The following is a 19560-nucleotide window of genomic DNA, read 5'->3' on the forward strand; positions in this document are numbered from 1 at the left end:
AGATGACAGCGTTTTCCCGCGAAGGAGAAGCGCGCGTTTTTCCCTTGCCGGGGATTTGGTCAGGAGGCTGGGCAGGCAGCGGCTGTGAGACTTGGGCGCGCGGCGTTGCGGACGCTGAAAGGCGAGGACCAGGTTCCCGAGTGTGTGTCCAGCCATGCCGGCGCAGCAGCCCGCAAGCAGCGGTGGTGAGTGAGGAGACCCTCCGAGCACAGTCCGAGCTGGGGGCGCGGGGGGGGGGGGGCAGCATGGAGGCTGTAGCCGAGATTGGTCGGTGAGCGCTGCCTCCTGGCAGAGCCTGAGGAAGGGAGGGCAAGAGGCTGTGGAGGGTGAGCGGGGGGCGCCCGGAGTCGCACATATGTGCGGGATATAGGAGGCTTTATACAGAGGGGCTGCATTTGGGCGAGCATCCCGACTGGTAAACTGAGGTCCTGACCGCTTGGTGACGATGTGGAGATCCAGGCAGGCTGCCTTCGGGGTGCTGATGCTGGAGTCCCCATGGGTCGGCTTTGCCCCAGATGCCGCGTAATGCTGTTCGATGCGGGAATGGAGTGGTGATGTTTTAAAACTGCAGTTGAAGAACTTTCACCCCGCTTAGGGTCCCTGGCTCCAGATACGGTTGAGCCACCGGAGCCTGCCGTGATTACCCAAGCCATGCTGGAGGAGGAGGAACAGCTTGAGGCTGCTGGGCTGGAGAGAGAGCGGAAGATGATCGAAAAGGTAATTTAGGAACCAGGTTCACCGTCCTCAGAGCCAGTGGTAAACTCCTCGGAGGTTTGGTTTGTTCTTCCGCCAGCTTGGTTCAGACCCTTTCAAACGGGCTTTGTTACTTGTCTGTTGGTCTGTTTACTCACGCTATCTCTGGGACACACCTTCGCTCGTACTTTGAAAGATGCTTCTGTGAGACGTAGTCTCGGTCTGTGAGCATCTCAGGTTGCTTCTTTGGCCAGTTATTCTTCAAAACGGGTAGTGAATTTCTTAGGTATTTTAGTGCCATTTGCCACCTACGTGATAAACTTGCTTTCCATTTTCCTTTGGTTTCTTGAACGAGTGCTAAGTAAGATTGTTTAGATAAAAATGGGGTGTACTTTTTCAGTGATAGGTGGTTTTCTTGTACAGAGTACATATTTTGTAGATTACCGAAAGCAGTTTTTTTTTTTTTTTTAAGATTTTTCTTATTTATTTATTCATAGAGACACAGAGAGAGAGAGGCAGAGACAGAGGCAGAGGCAGAGGGAGAAGCGGGCTCCGTGCAGGGAGCCCGACATGGGACTCGATCCCAGGTCTCCAGGATCACGCCCCAGGCCGCAGGCGTCGCTAAACCGCTGCGCCACTGGAGCTGCCCCAAGCAGTTTTTTTTCAATTGGAGTTCAGTTTGCCAACATACAGCATAACACCCAGTGCTCATCCCATTAAGTGCCCCCCTCAGTGCCCATCACCCAGTCACCCCCACCCCCCGCTCCCCCCCTTCCACTCCCTTGTTCATTTCCCAGAGTTAGGAGTCTCTCCTGTTCTGTCTCCCTATCTGATATTTCCCACTCATTTTTTCTTTCCCCTTTATTCCCTTTCACTATTTGTTATATACCCCAAATGAATGAGACCGTATAATGTTTGTCCTTCTCCGACTGACTTATTTCACTCAGCATAATACCCTCCAGGTCCATCCACGTCCAAGCAAATGGTGGGTATTTGTCATTTCTAATGGCTGAGGGATATTCCATTGTATACATAGACTACATCTTCTTTATCCATTCATCTCCAAAAGCAGTTTTTAACCACTTGAAAACTCAGTCCTTTACGTGTATTTCATTCCGTTAATGAAGCCCCACCTGGTTGCATAATTGCATATGCAAGAAAAAGAAATGATAACCACTAGCACTTATGTATTGCCAGCTAAATGATTTTCTTGTTATTATTTATTTATTTATTTAAAGATTTTATTTATTTATTCATGACAGACGCACAGAGAGAGAGGCAGATAACACAGGCAGAGGGAGAAGCAGACCCCATGCAGGGAGCCTGATGTGGGACTCCTGGGTCTCCGGGATTCGGGATCTCGCCCTGGGCGCCCTTGGTTATGCAGGCGCTAAACCGCTGAGCCACCTGGGGATCCCTGTCATAATTTATTTAGCTCTTCCAATACTGTGATGCTATCGGGACTTTTGGTATCTCTCCATTTACATATGAGGAAACTGGAGCAGTTGGGGGTCACACACCAGTGAACTCGAATTTGAACTGTCTTTTGTATTCTTGTCCTTAATCCTATACCTAAGGAAATATACATTAATGTTTAATTCATGTAATTACAAAATTACTTAAATTGGGAAATAATGCACCCAAAAGACAATCAGTTGGTTCCCTGATTTTATATCAACAATAATGATTCTTTTGCCAGTACTGTAAACACGCCTTCAACACTGTTCTGATTGTTGTACATTTATTTAACTAATTGAATCCTCAACTAGGTTATAATGTTATTCATTTTTACTAGTATTAAACTTACTAGTTTAATTACTAGTATAAACTATTATTAAAGCATTCTGTGAAATAAGTTCTATTTTCACTTCATTTTACAGATGAGAAAACTTGCGTGTAGAGGATGTGGGGGGAGGGGAAATCCCACAGCTTTAAGTGGTAGAGCCAATATTGTAATGTAGGCCATATGATTCCAGAATTCACACTTTCTAACCATCATGCTGTACTTTCACTCCAGTAATACTAGTTTCATTATTATTTACCATCCATAGTTGACCGTAATCAGTTACGGTAATCTTAAGAAATTTTAATAGAATCAAGAAGTCAGCCATGAACCACTTTTCACTTACTTTCATTGTACTTTATTCCACAGTATTATCATTACTTGATTCTCATTTTGTTTGTTGAGAACATGTCTTTTACTGTTCGTTTTTGTTTTTTTGTTTTTTGGGGTTTTTTTGTTTTTTTAAAGATTTTATTTATTCATGAGAGACAGAGAGGCAGAGACACAGGCAGAGGGAGAAGCAGGCTCCATGCAGGGAGCCCAACGTGGGACTCAGGTCTCCAGGATCAGGCCCTGGGCTGAAGGCAGCGCTAAACTGCTGAGCCACTAGGGTTGACCTCCTGTTCATTTTTGTAGGCTGTGCACCTAGCAAATAGGCAATCGCTAAACAGTTTATTGAATTTCAAACTATGGAAAAAGAATATTTCATGATATATTACATATCAATGTATATGATTATATAAATAAAATAAATGTACTTACTAGCCATGTAACAAGGTGATAATTATAAGGGGTGCATCCTGGGGCAAGTATTTTGAATTGAATCAACTTCAGAGGTGGTAAGAATAAAGCCTTCATTTTTAGTAGTATATCTTTGGTTTTGTGACTCATGAAGACCGTTGGGTACAAAAGTACTATCTCAAGAAAAATTATGAGGTACAGTAAGAAAATATTTCCAGAATATATAAATTCAGTGGATGAAACATTTTCACATTTTTCTTTTAAAAGTTTTCTTTAAGTAATCTTTACACCCACGTGTGGGCTCGAACTTAGAACCCCAAGATCAAGAGGTAAATGTTCACCAACTAAGCCAGCTAGGTGCCCCCATTTCCACATTTTAGAAAGATCTCTCAAAATTTATAGTACCGTAAATATTTGCTGATTAAACTAGGAATCAAGATGACTTAACTTTCAGTGAAATTTTTAAGCTATTGAACAAACATTTTGTAATCAGTCTGAAAATTTTTTAGAATTATTATTCTTGAGGGATAGGTATGGTAAAGGCTAGCTTTTCTTTAGCAGTTATTCATCGTAGAACTTAAAGTAGGACTTTTTATCCATTTTCAATCCTTCCATGAATAAATTGTATGGCTCTTTTCAATTCTCACACAAGAGTGATTTGCCAAAACTAGTAGTATTATGGCCTATTATGCTTTTTTATGCATCGGTATTGAAAGATTAAGTTTTGGACTTTAAACTTATAAGTTGGGATCCCTGGGTGGCACAGCGGTTTGGCACCTGCCTTTGGCCCAGGCACGATCCTGGAGACTCGGGATCGAATCCCACGTCGGGCTCCCGGTGCATGGAGCCTGCTTCTCCCTCTGCCTGTGTCTCTGCCTCTCTCTCTCTCTCTCACTGTGTGCCTATCATAAATAAATAAAAATTTAAAAAAAAATAAAAAATAAACTTATAAGTTGTTCCTTACTTAACCATGGGGAAAATTCTAAGAATTAGTTTCTCCCTACATGTCTTTGGAGGCCAAAAAAATTCCCTGTACAAAAATAGATTTCTTTTTTTTTTTTTGGAAAATACAGTATTTATGGGCATCTATTTAGAAGTACTTAAGAAGAGCTTGCTTAAATTCCTTAATGAGAAGCTTTTACTTTGCTTTAGGAGATTGTAAAGTTTATAAAGAGTAGAGAATGGCTTTGACGTTCATTTGCTACAGTTGTTTTCTTTGGCTTTTCACCTGCATTTCCTTTTGAAAGAAGTCATTGTTAGTCTAGAAGACTTAGGAGTAGCGTTAATGTGTATGTAGTGGGGGAGGGGAAAGGTAAGAGTTGGGATAAGTGTTAGGCAAAAGGAAAATGGTTCATATTTTGTAGAGTGAAATACCCCCATGTTGGGTGTAGAGGTTACTTAAAAGTAAATTTTTACCAAAAAAAATTTTTTTTCCAAAATCCAAGCAATTTCATCTTCCAATTTATAATGCCCATTTCATGCATGGACTATTGAAATAACAGTAACATATTGATAATAGTAAAAGACTGTCCTAAAAGAACTGAAAATAGTTTGTAAGATGTTAACAGATTAACTGCATGGATAGGATTGCTTCATGAGTGTTTTTTAAATATTTAATTTTTCTAAAATGTACATTTATTGTTACTGGATTTATTTTTAGGGATTTTACTGTCACTGCTTTTGTAATAGAAAAATTTATTTTGAAAGAAAAGCTAGAGAGAGGATAGAACATTTAGGAAGAAGTAAAAGCCAATATACAATGGTTCTGAATTAAAAGGTCAGGCCTTAAGCATTAAAGTTAACTTGGTTATGCCGTTTCAGCCTCTGTGCATGGGTGTGTGTGTGTGTGTGTGTGTGTGTGTGTGTGTGTGTGAATGAACCCTTATGCACACACACTTTGTCTCAGGAGTAGAATTGTTGGTTGGTAAGGTTTGCATGTATTTGGCTTTGAAAGGTGAAATTAACTGGATTCACTTCAGCTCACTTAGTGTGCCTTGTGGGGTTTTTTGTTTTTAAATTCAGATTATACTGAGTTGACAGATTATGAACTGGATTGCTCCTGTTTCGGTAAATAAAGTCCTATTGGAACATGGCCTTGCTCATTTGTTTATATATTGTCTATTACTGCTCTTGTGCAAAAAGGCAGAATTGAGTATTTATAAGCCATATGCTCAAGTATTTAAATAGTTAAATAAGAAAAAATTTGGCTCTTAAAAAAATTGTGGGTCACTGAACTATACTATTTATTTGTTGCTTTTATGTTTTCCATCTTGTGTCCTCTGGTATTCCCTTAAAATATTTTACTTTAACAGTGAGCTGAGAGAGGATTTCTCCTCAGTTACTAGACTATTGTAGACGTAGAAATCACTTAATAAATAAATGGTGTATGAAAATAATACAGAAAGCAGGCTTGTAATTTGAAGGTGTACAGAAGTGAAAGAGCTCAGAATAGAAGCAAAAGAAGCCTGAAAAGAAGGGCAAAACTCTGGAGACACAATACTGAGGAGGAAGAAGTAGATAGATTGATTTTAAAGATTTTTATTTATTTATTCATGAGAGGCAGAGGGAGAAGCAGGCTCCCTGCTGGGAGCCCAGTGGGGTGGGGGGGACAGGAAATGGACGACAGGATTCTGGGATCATGACCTGAGCTAAATGCAGGCTTTCAACCATGGAGCCACCCAAGTGCCCTAAGAAGTAGCTTTATATTCATAAGTAGGTTTAGCATGTTGAAATGCTTTGGTAATGTGGTTTTGTTTGGATTTGTGTTTTTGTTTTCTAAAATAATCTCTAGACCTGAGGCTCAAACTCATGACCTTGAGATCAAGAGTCCCATATTCTATTTATGAGCCAGCCAGGCATCCCAACAATACAGGTTTTTTTTTTAATTTATTTTTAAAATATTTTATTTATTTATTCATGAAACACACAGAGAGAGGCAGAGACATGGCCTGAGGTATAAGCAAACTCCCTGTGGGGAGCCCCATGCAGGACTCCATCCCAAGACCCCAGGATCATGACTTGAGCCAAAGGCAGACATTCAACCACTGAGCCACCCAGGCGTCCCCCGACAGACAATACAGTTTTAAAATTCTAAAAATAGTTCTAGTTCCTAGCCAGTCATTTTTTAATTCTAATGGTCTTTCAAATAAAACTGGTACGTAAATATATTCTGAAATCAATTGATTGTTTAAAAACTTAAATCTAAAATAAAATAAAAATTAAAAAAATAAAATAAAATAAAACTTAAATCTGCTTGAATTAAATATTTACTTCTAATGTTAGTTTATATGTTTAAAAAATGGGCCCTCCATTCAGTGGATGCCACTAAACCTGTCCAGAGTCTGGAATTTCAATATTTTCGTATCAAAGCTGCATCATACTAAATGGCATGTTGAACCCAGGAATCCGATTTTTTCAGCTATTTGTTCTAGTTTTTGGTTTGGAAAATAAACCATTGTTAGTAAAGTTAATAATATAAAAATATTTTTCCCCTTTAATTACAGGAAATGTATTAAATCCAAAGAGCATTTATTTAGCCTTTTTTTAAAACATCCTATTCAAAACATCACATGTGTCAGAAAACTAATAATTATGGTAATTTTCTTTTGGATAGGCTCGCATGTCTTGGGACAGGGAATCCGTGGACATTCGGTACCGTAGACTTCAACATTTGCTTGAGAAAAGCAATATCTACTCCAAATTTTTATTGACTAAAATGGAACAGCAGCAACTAGAGGTATGTGTATGTAATGAATTAGAACTAGTAGCTTAAATTTTTTAAAAACCACTTTATTGAGATATAAATCACATGCAGTAAGCTGTACACATTTTAAATTTACTATTCGATGAGTTTTGACCAGTGTATAGACATGTCTTATGACGAGCACAGTCAAGATGAAGAGCATTTCCTTTACCTCAAGAAGTTTCTTCTCTCAGTGATCCCCATCCCTGGACGCCAGACCACTCATTTCTGTTTTCTGTCAGTATAGATTAGTATTGCTTTTTTTCTAGAATATTACATAAATGGAACCCTGCAGTAATCACTTTTTTGTGTCTTGCCTCTTCAGCTCAGCATATGAGATTCGCTCATGTTTATTCTGTAGGCCGTTTCATTCTCTTTACTCTTGAGAAGCATTATTATATGAATATAAACCATGTATTTTTGTTTCTTTTGCCTTTTTTTTTCTTTTTTCAGATTTATTTACTTATTTATTTATGAGAGATACAGAGAGAGAGGCAGAGACACAGGCAGAGGGAGAAGCAGGATCCTAACAGGGAGCCCAATGTGAGACTCAGTCCCGGATCTGGGGATCACGACCTGAGCTGAAGGCAGGCGCCCAACCACTGAGCCACCCCGGCGTCCCTCTGTTTATTTTTCTGATTTTTATCCTATTTAGTGATAGTTTTTGGATGCTGGAAATTGTGAACTTAATGTTGCATACTCTCTCTTTTTTTTTTTTCTTTTTTTTGTCTCTTTTTTTTAATTGCTTTTTTTTTGAAATGTAATTGTTATATACAAAACACACGTATTTAGTATGTTTTGGTGTGTATACACCCATGAAACCACCAGTCAAGATCATGAACATAACCATCAACTCAAAAAATCGTCCCTTTTTTTTTTTTTTGAGGATAATTGACATATAACATAATATTAGTTTCAGATCATTCAATATTTGTATATATTGTGAAATCACAGTAAGTTTAGTTAACATCTGTCACTATACATAGTTACGAAATATTTTTCTTATGATGAGAAATTTTAAGCTGTACTCCCTTAACAACTTTTATTTTTTATTATTTTTTTTTTAAGTTTTTTTTTTATTTATTCATGAGAGACAGAGAGAGAGAGAGGCAGAGACACAAGCAGAGGGAGAAGCAGGCTCCACGCAGGGAGCCTGACGTGGAACTCGATCCCGGGTCTCTAGGATCACGCCCTGGGCTGAAGGCGGCGCTAAACCGCTGAGCCACCCGGGCTGCCCCATAACTAGATATTTATACTTTGGACTCGTCACTCATTCCCACCACCACCAAACCATCAGTCTAATCTTTGTATCTATGAGTTTGGAGTGGTTTTGTTTGGTTTTGTTTTGTTAAAAATCCACAAGTTAGGTTATATGGTATTTGTCTAAGTCTGACTCCTATTACTTAGCATAATGCCCACAAGGTCCACCCATGTTGTTTCAGATGGCAAGAGTTCATTCTTTTTTATGGCTGAATTCCTTTTTAAATTTTCTCCCATCCTTCACTTCCTGTTTGCATCACCAAATAGCCACTGATTTGCTTTCCATTATTATTTTTTTTTTAAGATTTTATTTATTTATTCATGAGAGACACACAGAGAGAGGGGCAGAGACACAGGCAGAGGAAGAAGCAGGCTCCACTCAAGGAGCCTGATGTGGGTCCCCAGGATCACAACCTGGGCTGCAGGTGGCGCCAAAACGCTGCGCCACCGGGGCTGCCCTGCTTTCCATTATTAATAGATTCTTTTGCATTTTCTGTTGGTGATATGTTCTTTTAGCTTTTATATTTCTGGAAAAGTCTTCATTTGTCTTTGTTTTTGAAAGATTTTTATTGAGTAAAATTTGTTTTTCTTCAGTGCTTCTGCTCTCCTGCCTGGGTGTCCCCACCCCTATGATGTTTCCCTGTTTTCTAGTTTACATTAAAATCAAAATCTTTTTTTTTTTTTTAAGATTTTTATTTATTTATTTGAGAGAGAGAGAGAGCCTGGAGCCAGGGATGTGGAGGGGCAGAGGGAGAGAGAGAGAAGAAGGCTCCCCAGAGGGAATGACACAGGGTTCAATCCCAGGATCACAACTTGAGCCAAAGGCAGATGCTTAACCAACTGAGCTACCCAGGTTCCCCAACAAACCCAAAATCTTAATGATTGGTCTATAAGATTATAAATGGTCAAAAAAAAAAAAAAAAAGACTATACAGTCTAGCTTCCTCCCTCAATCCCATTACCTTCAAGACTTCCTTCTAAGTGTTTCCTGCCTTTGTGCCTTTGTACTGACTATTTGTGCTTGGAACCATCTTCTCATAGATATCTGCATAGATGACTTCATCACCTTTAAGCCTTGGTGTAAACATTTTCCTATGAAGCCTGCTTTCACAACCTTAAGTGAAATTGCTATCTGACACTTTTTCACCCGCACACTCCTGATCCCCTTCACCTTGTTCTGTTCTTCCCATTGTGCTAGTATCTAAGATACTATATAATTTATTTATAGGGATCCCTGGGTGGTGCAGCGGTTTAGCGCCTGCCTTTGGCCCAGGGCGCGATCCCGGAGACCCGGGATCGAGTCCCACGTCGGGCTCCCGGTGCATGGAGCCTGCTTCTCCCTCTGCCTGTGTCTCTGCCTCTCTCTCTCTCTCTCTCTCTCTCTCTCTGTGTGTGACTATCATAAATAAATAAAAAATTAAAAAAAAAGAATTTGATTTAAAAAAAAAAATTTATTTATTGCCCACTAGAACATATATTTAAAAACTTGTGAAAATTTCAAGGCTCTAGTAATTCCCTATGTTCCCCATCATTCATATTTCACAATTATGAATCAATATTTTTTCCTTTGTTGAATCCCTTTTAAACCTTTGTGTGATAAAATGAAACACAGGTAAAGAAAAATAAAAGTCACAATGAGTTATAAGGCATATCTTTTAACCACCTTTTGGGAATGGTTTGAGTCCCTTTTAGTCTTAAAGCTTTGTTAGGGTGCAGATGGACCAGCTTTATTTATTTATTTGTTTGTTTATTTTATTTTTATTTAAAGATTTTATTTATTTATTCATGAGAGACAGAGAGAGATAGGGAGAGGCAGAGAAACAGGCAGAGGGAGAAGCAGGCTCCATGCAGGGGACTCCAGGATCACACCCTGAGCTGAAGGCAGGCACTTAACCACTGAGCCACCCAGGCTTCCCTGGACCACCAGCTTTTAGTCTGTTAGTAACTTGGCTCCTCTTCTGAGTACTCTATGTTGTCACTTTGCCTGATGAGTGCAAACTGTTCCTGATCCCCTGTAAGCACGCGGATTATTCTACTTGGCTATTTTCTAATGGCCTTGGTTTTCTTACAGTCCTGTCACTGACCAATACTCAGCCTGAAGACTTAACTGCATATATTGAGAGCTTTCTTTGTGTGTGGCTCTCCTCTCTGGTACCTGACCGTAGGTATGCTAGCTGGTTTGTTTTGTACTTTTGTCTCTTCAACTCCGGGAAACTGAGCTGTTAAGATTCTTTCTCCATTATTTGCATTTGGAAATTACCTTTAGGGCAGTAAACTGAATAATCAGGATTGGCCCCATTGGTTCCCTCTATCAGTGTTCACTCTACTTTGCTGCGTATTGTCTGAAAAGGACTGTTTAATATATTTTATTTGAGTTTCAGTTGCTTAAGAGAGGAGGGTCTGTTCCCTGTTGCTCCATAAAGGCTTTGAAGTGCAAGTTTGTCCTTGTTTTTATTTTTTTTAATTTTTTTTTAACTTTTATTTATTTATGATAGTCACAGAGAGAGAGAGAGGCAGAGACACAGGCAGAGGGAGAAGCAGGCTCCATGCACCGGGAGCCCGACGTGGGATTCGATCCCGGGTCTCCAGGATCACGCCCTGGGCCAAAGGCAGGCGCTAAACCGCTGTGCCACCCAGGGTTCCCTCGTCCTTGTTTTTAAATCTTTATATAGCTTTTCATTGTGCACGTGTTATTCGAGATGTATGTTTTATACTTTGCACTTTCCACTTATGACACTCTGAAAAAATTATCTTACAGGAACAGAAGAAAAAAGAGAAACTGGAGAGAAAAAAGGAAACTTTAAAAGTTACTAAGGTAATATAGTAAGCTAGAAAAATCCTGTTACCTTAAATATTAAAGAAACTTTATAGTTTTAACTTTATAGATCATCTAATTAATTTTTTTTAAGATTTATTTATTTATTTATTTATTATTTATTTATTTATTTATTTATCTTTGAAAGGCATAGAGAGAGAGAGGCAGAGACACAGGAGGGAGAAGCAGGCTCCATGCCAGGAGCCTGATGCGGGACTTGATCCTGGGGCTCCAGGATTGTGCCCTGGGCCAAAGGCAGGCTCTAAACAGCTGAGCCACCCAGGGATCCCCATATAGATCATCTAATTAATTTTAACCTTTATCTGAAAACCTATCTTTGTTATAAGCTGTGTAGAAACATGTAAACTCTTTCCCTGTATTTTTAGATAGGAAAGGAGAGCTAAAGTATAACCCTTTTGGTTTTTTATTCTATTTTTCATGATAACAAAGTTTTGCTCTTATAAGTGGCCAGCTCTTTTGGTGCTCATAATGATTATTCTTTCCTCCTTAATGCTTCCAACTTCATCATGTCAGCTTGGATCAATAATAATATAAATTTGTGTCTTGTGAATAGCTGCGGAGCCAAAATTGGAGCGGATTAGGCATATCTCCTAATAACATTTCAGATAATAGAGGATTCATTTAGGGATACCCTGAATTTTAGATACATACAGTCTTTTGGGGTAAATTTATTTTTAACATGAGGCTGTTTAATGTCATATTGATGGGAACTGTATCAGGAACAGTTGTACTACTGAAAAGAGAAATAATAAAAGCAACATTTATTGAGTACTTATTGTGTCATGTATTCTAAGCTTTATGTTTATTTTTTATTTTTTTAAGTAAGCTCAACACCTGGTGTGGGGCTTGAACTCAAGACCCTGAGATCAAGAGTCACATGCTCTACTGACTGAGCTAGCCAGGTGCCTCAACATTTTTTTTCTTTTTTGGGGGGGGTAAATTTCCTTTTTTTTTTTTTTTTTTTTTTTTTTTAAGATTTTCTTTATTCATGAGAGAGACACAGAGCACAGAGAGAGAGAGGCACAGACACAGGTAGAGGGAGAAGCAGGCTCCATGCAGGGAGCCTGACGTGGGACTCGATCCTGGGTTTCCAGGATCATACCCTGGGCCGAAGGCAGGCGCCAAATGGCTGAGCCACCTGGGCTGCCCTGGGTAGGTAAATTTTCAAACCTCTTTTAGGTAGAGGTAATGTTTTTATCCCTATTTTACATATAAAAAAGCTGATGCAAAAAGTATGATCCATCCTCATCATTCACAGATTTCATATTTTTTTCTTAGCCTACTTGCTGAAGTTTATTTGCAGTTCCAGAATCAGTATTTGGGTTTTCATGGTCCCTCAACAGGCATGCGCCTTGTGCAGAATGGGAAAAATTTGAGTCTCTAACACACATTCCCAACCAAGGTTAAAGTGGTGCTCTGCTTTTCTTAAGCTGTTACACTGTAAACAAATGCCCTTTTCATGGTTTATTTAATGTCATGATTTTTGCATTTTTGTGGGTATTGTTGATTTTGCTGTTAAAACCACCCTTGGCCACATGGTACTGAATTGTCAGCTAGTGTTTCTGATGGAAGGAGACTGTGATGTGCCTTATGGAGAAAATGTTAGCTAAGCTTCCTTCAGGCTGTTAGCTCTGAGTTCAGTGTTAATCAACATGTATATAAAATGTCCTTAAGTAACAACACATATAAAATGGGGTTATGTCTTCATCAGTGATGAAGTGCCCAAGAGGTTGCTGGAACTAAGCTTGTGTTTCTCCTTGAAGCAGTGATTCAGTATTCACTAATCCAGTATTAGTTATCATATAGAACAGAGTGAGAATTGACTATAACTTGCTGGAAGTCACTTATTCAATAAATAGTAATGCTGAGTTGGTTTCTGACCTTACATTTCTTTACTAACCTGACTTTATCAGGTAATATCAAGATGCCAACAAGAGTACCTTTAAGTCCACTTGATTCTTTAGAGTGCTTAGTGTTGATATTAGAGTACAAGTAGATAATTTTGTAATAAAAAGTTATTGAAAACTGCTAATATTTGACTCAGTTGTTAATTTCAGGGACTTGTTTTGGGTTTTTATTTTTGTTTTTTTTTAAGATTTTATTTATTCATGAGAGACACACAGAGGCAGAGACATAGGCAGAGGGAGAAGCAGGCTGCATGTGGGGAGCCCCATGTGGGACTCGATCCGGGGTCTCCAGGATCCACCTGAGCCAAAGGCGGATGCTCAACCACTGAGCCACCCAGGTGTCCCTTATTTTGGGTTTTTGAAGAATATATACTTATAATTTTACTTGCTTAATCATTTACTCCCTACTTTTCAACCTATAGGTTTAATCCATTGTTCACTTTTGTCTAGCTAACTTTTTATACCAGGGTTTTGTTTTTTCCCACCTGCTATATTCTAAAAGTGTCAACCATTAAGTTCTGCCTATTCCGTCTCACCAGTCCCTTTTGCTATTTTATATTTTTAATCCTCTAACTTTTAACTTTGTTTTAAAATTTATCTTCTTGGGGCACCTGGCTGGTTTAGTCAGTTGGTAGAGCACATGACTCTTGATTTCAGGTTGTGAGTTTGAGCCCCATATGTTGGTGTAGGATTTACATTAAAAAAAAAAATTTTTACTTCTGTTGTTTTGATTTCTCATACATATTTTCTCCCTATTCTTGAGCTTCTTTTCCAACTCTCATTTTGAAACTGTTTTTGAACATCTCTTTCCTGTATTTCCCCTCACTAATATTTTTAAATCAGTATTCTCTTTTATTTCTGCTTTCAGTTTTATTTAACTTAAAAATTTTACTGAAAATGAGTAGTCCCATACCATACCCATTGAATATCTTCAGCATAAACCTACAGTTACAGAAGATAACACATGGTAGTTTCAGAATAAAAATGTCTTCTATGTTTAATTTGGAAATCTCAAATGAGAAAAAAATTGAGGAAAGTAGTCATCCAGAGAAAGGAATATGGTTATAAACAAATTCTACTGGGGAAATGTGAAAAAAAGATGACATGTTGGTAAGAATAATAGTAAAGAGTTGTGGATGTGGCTCAACTGCAAGGAACTTTTAACATTTACTTAGTGTCTTCTAATACGTAATACCATAGAAGACCTTAGAAAAATAATATCCTAAATTCTTGTTTTATAGGGTAAAAATTCCATTGGCGCTAGTGAGGAAAATCCAGGTAAACTTCCTTGTTCTACTTTTGAAGAATATGTTTATAATTTATTTTTATTGCTATTAAAAATAAAATTTTTTTTAATAGTTATGAGAAAGAAGAGAGGAAGAGAAGATGAATCCTACAATATTGCAGAGGTCATGTCAAAAGAGGTAAAAATAAAGTGGAGTAAGCACATAAGATTCACTGTTGAGTAAAACCTGTTGAAGATTTTGAACTGTATTAAAACTGTGTGAATTGCTGTCAATCAGCTTTTCAGTCTGTAAGGGCTTATTTCAGGGAAGAAAATGGCACCATCTTCCTGTTAAGAGAACATGAGCTTGGCCTAATTAGAAATTATTATAATAAAAGATAAATAGTTATTATCAGAAATTATTTTAATTTCTTAAAACTTCAATACCTGATATTGAGGGGATTCCTGGTGGCTCAGCGGTTTGACGCCTGCCTTCGGCCCAGGGCGTGATCCTAGAGCCCTGGGATCGAGTCCCACCTTGGGCTCCCTGCATGGAGCCTGCTTCTTCCTCTGCCTGTGTCTCTCTGCCTTTCCCTCTCTCTCTCTCTCTGTGTCTCATGAATAAATAAATAAAATCTTTAAAAAAAAAAAAAAGACCTTATATTGAGAACTTTATTCTTGTTCCTTGTTGAGGACCTTTAGGGAACTGAAATCATATAGTCCTTTTTATTTTAAATATTTTAAAGATTCTGTTTATTTGAGAGAGTACAAGCTAGAGAGAGGAGAAGTAGAAGGAGCCCGACCTGAGGCTCAATCCCAGGACTTTGGGATCATGACCTGAGCTGAATGCAGACGCTTAACTGACTGAGCCACCCAGTCACTCCCATAATAGTCACTTAAAAAAACAGATCCTTTTTTACCTTCTTACTTAATAACTCATAAAACGGAAATTAAAAAGCATGTTCAGTTATAACAGACCTTAAGTATTATTTTTTTTAAGATTTTATTTATTTATTCTTGAGAGACACAGAGAAAGAGATGCAGGCAGAGGGAGAAGCAGGCTCCTCATGCTGAGCCTGATATGGGACTTGATCCCAGGGCCCTGGGATCACATCCTCAGCCAAAGGCAGATGCTCAACCACTGAACCACCCAGGTGCCCCGAGACCGTAAATATTCTTCAAGCATATTTTAATATGTTACATTCTTAAATTTAACAAAATTCTAACTACATTTTTCTTTAACTTGAAATTCAAACTGTTAAAATCTTCATAAAGTATAAAATAAGAAATTTCACATAATACTTTAAGGATGCACTCTGATATTTTCCTTTTTTTTTTTCTTCTTTCATTTAAAAATGTTGGTCAGGACCCATTTAATTGGATATGAAACAGCATGCAATTTGAAAAACACTGTTATTTAAGTATTATTTAGATTTATTGAAATTTAGCCAGTCCTCCAGCTGTTAATTTATCAAATATTGGTAGCATATCAGCTGTCGGCAGACTTTGTCCTAACATGCAGAAGATCAGTTGATCAAGAAAAGTAGACAGTGTCTTTCCTTAACTTCCATCCAGTGAGAAATCTATGTAAGTAAATAGTCCATTATAAATTGGATGCTGTCAAGCCTATAAAAGGATTCTAAACTCAGGCGCTAGGTTCATAAAATTTTTATCTAGAAGGTGGCATCTGAATTGTGACTTGAGGGGAAAAGCAAAATCATCTAAAGGTTGGCGAGAGTTAATAGGGAAATAGTAAGATATAGGGAAGATAATAGTGAAGTGTTCTAGGAAGAGAAAAGACTTCTTTGACAGACGTCCAGAGGCAGGAGAAATCCGGACAAGTTCAAAAAACTTAAAAATACATTTTTGTTTCCAGTTTGTATTGTAAATGAAAAGGTGGTGAAGAATGAAAACTATAGAGGTAAACAAGGTCAGGAGTTTAGTTAAAGGGTTTAATTTTTAACAGTACTTCATAGATGGTATTATGTTTTATCTTTTGATTCATTCACACATGGTTTTTTGTTTTTTTTTTTTTAAATTTATGAGAGACACAGAGAGAGAGAAAGGCAGAGACAGGCAGAGGGATAAGCAGGCTCAATGCAGGGAGCCTGATGTAGGACTCGATCCTGGGACTCCAGGGTCACTCCCTGAGCCAAAGGCAGATGCTTAACTGCTAAGCCACCCAGGCGTCCCACACATTGTTTTTCAAAAACGTTGAGCTTAGCTATTCATTTATTTTTGCTTAGTTTAAAAGACCACTCCCCTGTCAGTTCCTTGTATCCCTTCAGCCTTAGGGTTTGAATATATATACCTACAAGTACTTTACATATACACATGAAACACATGTAAGCATGTACATTATGTGTATGTCAGCCACTTAACTGATGTGTTCTATTCTATGCATCTTAAATTCAAGAAACTTTGAATATCTACCATTTCATCCCCTTTCTCCTCTGCATGTGCTATTCTCTCCTTAAACATACCCTATCTTTAATGATTATGCCCTAATGATAACTTTTTCAGATAATTTGATACAATACTCGCCTAATTCATCAAGTGGCACTCAGGTATTGCTTGTCTTCCTACCCTTAGGATTTATTAGGTACTTCAAAATCAGAGTTTTTTTATTCTGTGTTTTTAATTTATTTGTCTCTGCCTTTTGCTTTGCTCAAGATTGCAAATTCAGATGTCTGTCCACAGAGGCGTAAAGTGGGCTAGAGTTGAGACTATAATACATTTGGAAGTGATTCCTTAAATACCAGGAGTAGCCACAACTTAACTCTAGAGCCGGGGTTAGAAAACCTTTTCTGTGCAGAGCTGGATAGTTTTTTGTTTTGAATAGTTTAGTGGGTGACTACTCAAAGGTGAACTTTGCCGTTGTAGCCTGAGAGCAGTCATAGACAAATTAAGCAGATATGCTCAACTTTGTTCTACTTAAACTTTTATTTACAAAAACAGGCTGCCACCTGGAGTTGGTCTACAGGCTATAGTTTGCCAAACCCTGTAGTAGAGGATTACTGTTATGTGTGAATTTGGACTTAAGTCTCTTCAGATAAGCTTTGGCTTAAAAAATTAAAAAAACCTGGAACATTTAGGAAATATCCCAATTTTTAAGTGTTGCTAATTAATGCATAGTTTTATAAGACACTACAGCCTTAATTTTGCCTGAGATCCACCAGTTTGAGTCCTCTGTATTTTAATTACCTTGAGAGCCTTATCCCCATTTCCTGGCATGAAGTTAGAATAAATGTTTATTTAGTAAATAAATGAATGAACTACATACATTGTTACTTTATTTCTGTTTTCTTGATGTTCTAGGAAATTTTGTCTGTGGCTAAAAAAAATAAAAAGGAGAATGAGGTAAGAGATTTATGAGAGATATTAAATGTAGGAGCCATGTTTGTTTCCCTGATTATTAGCTCCTTTAATCTCCAGGGTACATTTATTTCTTTTAAAGATTTTATTTGAGAGAGACAGTGTGTGCATGAGCCGAGGATCAAGGGGGTGGGAGAGGGTGAAGGAGAAGCAGATTCCCCACTGAGCAGAGACCCCAGACATGGGGCTCAGTCCCAGGACCCTGGGATCATGACCTGAACCCAAGGTGACTGAGCCACCCACGCACCCTACTAGTGTACATTTTTTTCTCGGCAGGTACTTTATTACTTAACCTTAAAAATTTTTACTTTTTATCCTATCATATTTCTTCCTTATGTATCAACTTAAGGTGTCCTGTTGCATGTTTCTTAATGTGTAAATACTAGTTTATAGATCCTTGAGAGTTTAAGTGGTAATGCAAGTGCCTGTAACCATGTGCATTCCATATGTATATATTCCACAGCTTGTGGAAACTCTGAAAGATGCCTTGATCTTGTTTCTGACATTAAATATTATCTTTGGATCTTTTTGGGAAGGCTTCTCACCCCACCCTCATTTTATGTGGAGAAGTTCCTTGTTACCTGAGTAATCACTATCCAAGTCCCTTTAGTTACAAGATTTCTTTGGGAAGCAGAAACAATTGTAACATGAAAATGTTCACCAGGGGATATAGCAATTAACTTACTTATCTAAGATTAATAATAGGCTTTTGGGAAAATTGATGACATGATTATAAAATGAGAGATACTCTGGTTACCCATCATAATTTTGACCAAAATTTACATCTTATATATAAGTGCATTGATATTTATTCTTTGTTCAGTATAAGAATTAGTTTATGATAATTAACAGATAATTATAACTCAACAATATTAAATGTAAATGAGATTAAGCATATTTTTTTAAAGATATCATTTATTTATTAATGAGAGACAGAAAGAGGCAGAGGGAGAAGCAGACTCTCCAAGAGCCTGATGTGGGACTCTATCCCAGACCCTGGGATCACACTGAGTCAAAGGCAGACACTCAACTGCTGAGCCACCCAGGTGTCCCTAAGCATGTATTTTTAAAATATTCAGTTGTATTTTTTAAAGATAGAGCTTCAATCTCATTTCCCGTGATTTGCTATGAAATTTTGACCATTTTATAATATGCAGTAAGTAAATGTATACAATGCTTGTGTTAATTCTGATGAATTTTGATAAATATATACATCTGTGTAACTATCACCCAAATCAAGATTTAGAACGTTTTCATATGGTAGAGGGATCCCTTGTATCCTTTGCCAGTCATTTCTCCCACCACCAAACCTAGAAGCCAACTGCTTTTTGACTTCTGTCACAGACCAGTTTTGCCCAATTTTTTAACTTTTATTACAGACTAGTTCATACAAGTAAAATCTAAATATGTAGTCTTTTATTTCCTATTACTTTTTACTCAACATAGTTGATACTCATTTATATTGTTAACTACTAGTTTTTTTTTTTAATCGCTGAGTAGAATCCCATTGAATGAATATTATAATTTCTTTATCCATTTTCTGGATAGGTATTTGAGTTGTTTCCAGTTTGTGACTTATGAATAAGACTTCCATGATAATTTGTGTGCAAGTCAGTGTGGACATGCTTTCATGTTCTTGGTTGTATACCTAGGAATGGAATTGCTGGGTCATATCATAAATGTTTGTTTAACTTTATAAGAAAATAAGGATCTCTTCTTGAACACAGCATTTCACTCTTTAACAGCAATATGCAAAAGTTTCTGTTGATATTATTTCTAGCATTTCACTTAGTCTTTTATTTAGCCTTTTTACTGAATGTGAATGAATCTTGTATGGTTTTATTTTGTGTTTTCGTAATTACTAATGATGTAAAGCATATTTTCATCCTCTTAATGGCTGTGTGTTTTCTTTTATACAGTTTATAGAAGTTTCTATTGATATCTTTTATTGTTGATATAGGAGTTCTTTATATAATGTATAGGTTCTTTTTATGTTTTT

At 37.6% G+C, this 19560-nt stretch overlaps 1 protein-coding gene across 2 annotated transcripts in view; it reads left to right on the forward strand.

Moving 5' to 3' along the window:
* The first annotated feature begins 4 nt into the window (after positions 1-4).
* HELLS (helicase, lymphoid specific) overlaps positions 5-19560 on the forward strand; it is a 44677-nt gene continuing 25121 nt past the window's right edge. Inside the window, exons 1-7 of one of the 2 annotated variants that reach the window (XM_025466581.3) lie at positions 6-185; positions 596-717; positions 6831-6953; positions 10977-11033; positions 14203-14239; positions 14321-14385; positions 17505-17546. In XM_025466581.3, coding sequence (XP_025322366.3) covers positions 155-185; positions 596-717; positions 6831-6953; positions 10977-11033; positions 14203-14239; positions 14321-14385; positions 17505-17546 — 477 coding nt within the window. In that variant the 5' untranslated portion in view covers positions 6-154. Of the gene's footprint in view, positions 186-595; positions 718-6830; positions 6954-10976; positions 11034-14202; positions 14240-14320; positions 14386-17504; positions 17547-19560 lie in introns of both variants that reach the window. The other variant, XM_049103037.1, reaches the window with a different exon arrangement.

The sequence above is a fragment of the Canis lupus genome, chromosome 28, assembly GCF_003254725.2.
Source record: "Canis lupus dingo isolate Sandy chromosome 28, ASM325472v2, whole genome shotgun sequence".
NCBI lineage: Eukaryota > Metazoa > Chordata > Mammalia > Carnivora > Canidae > Canis > Canis lupus.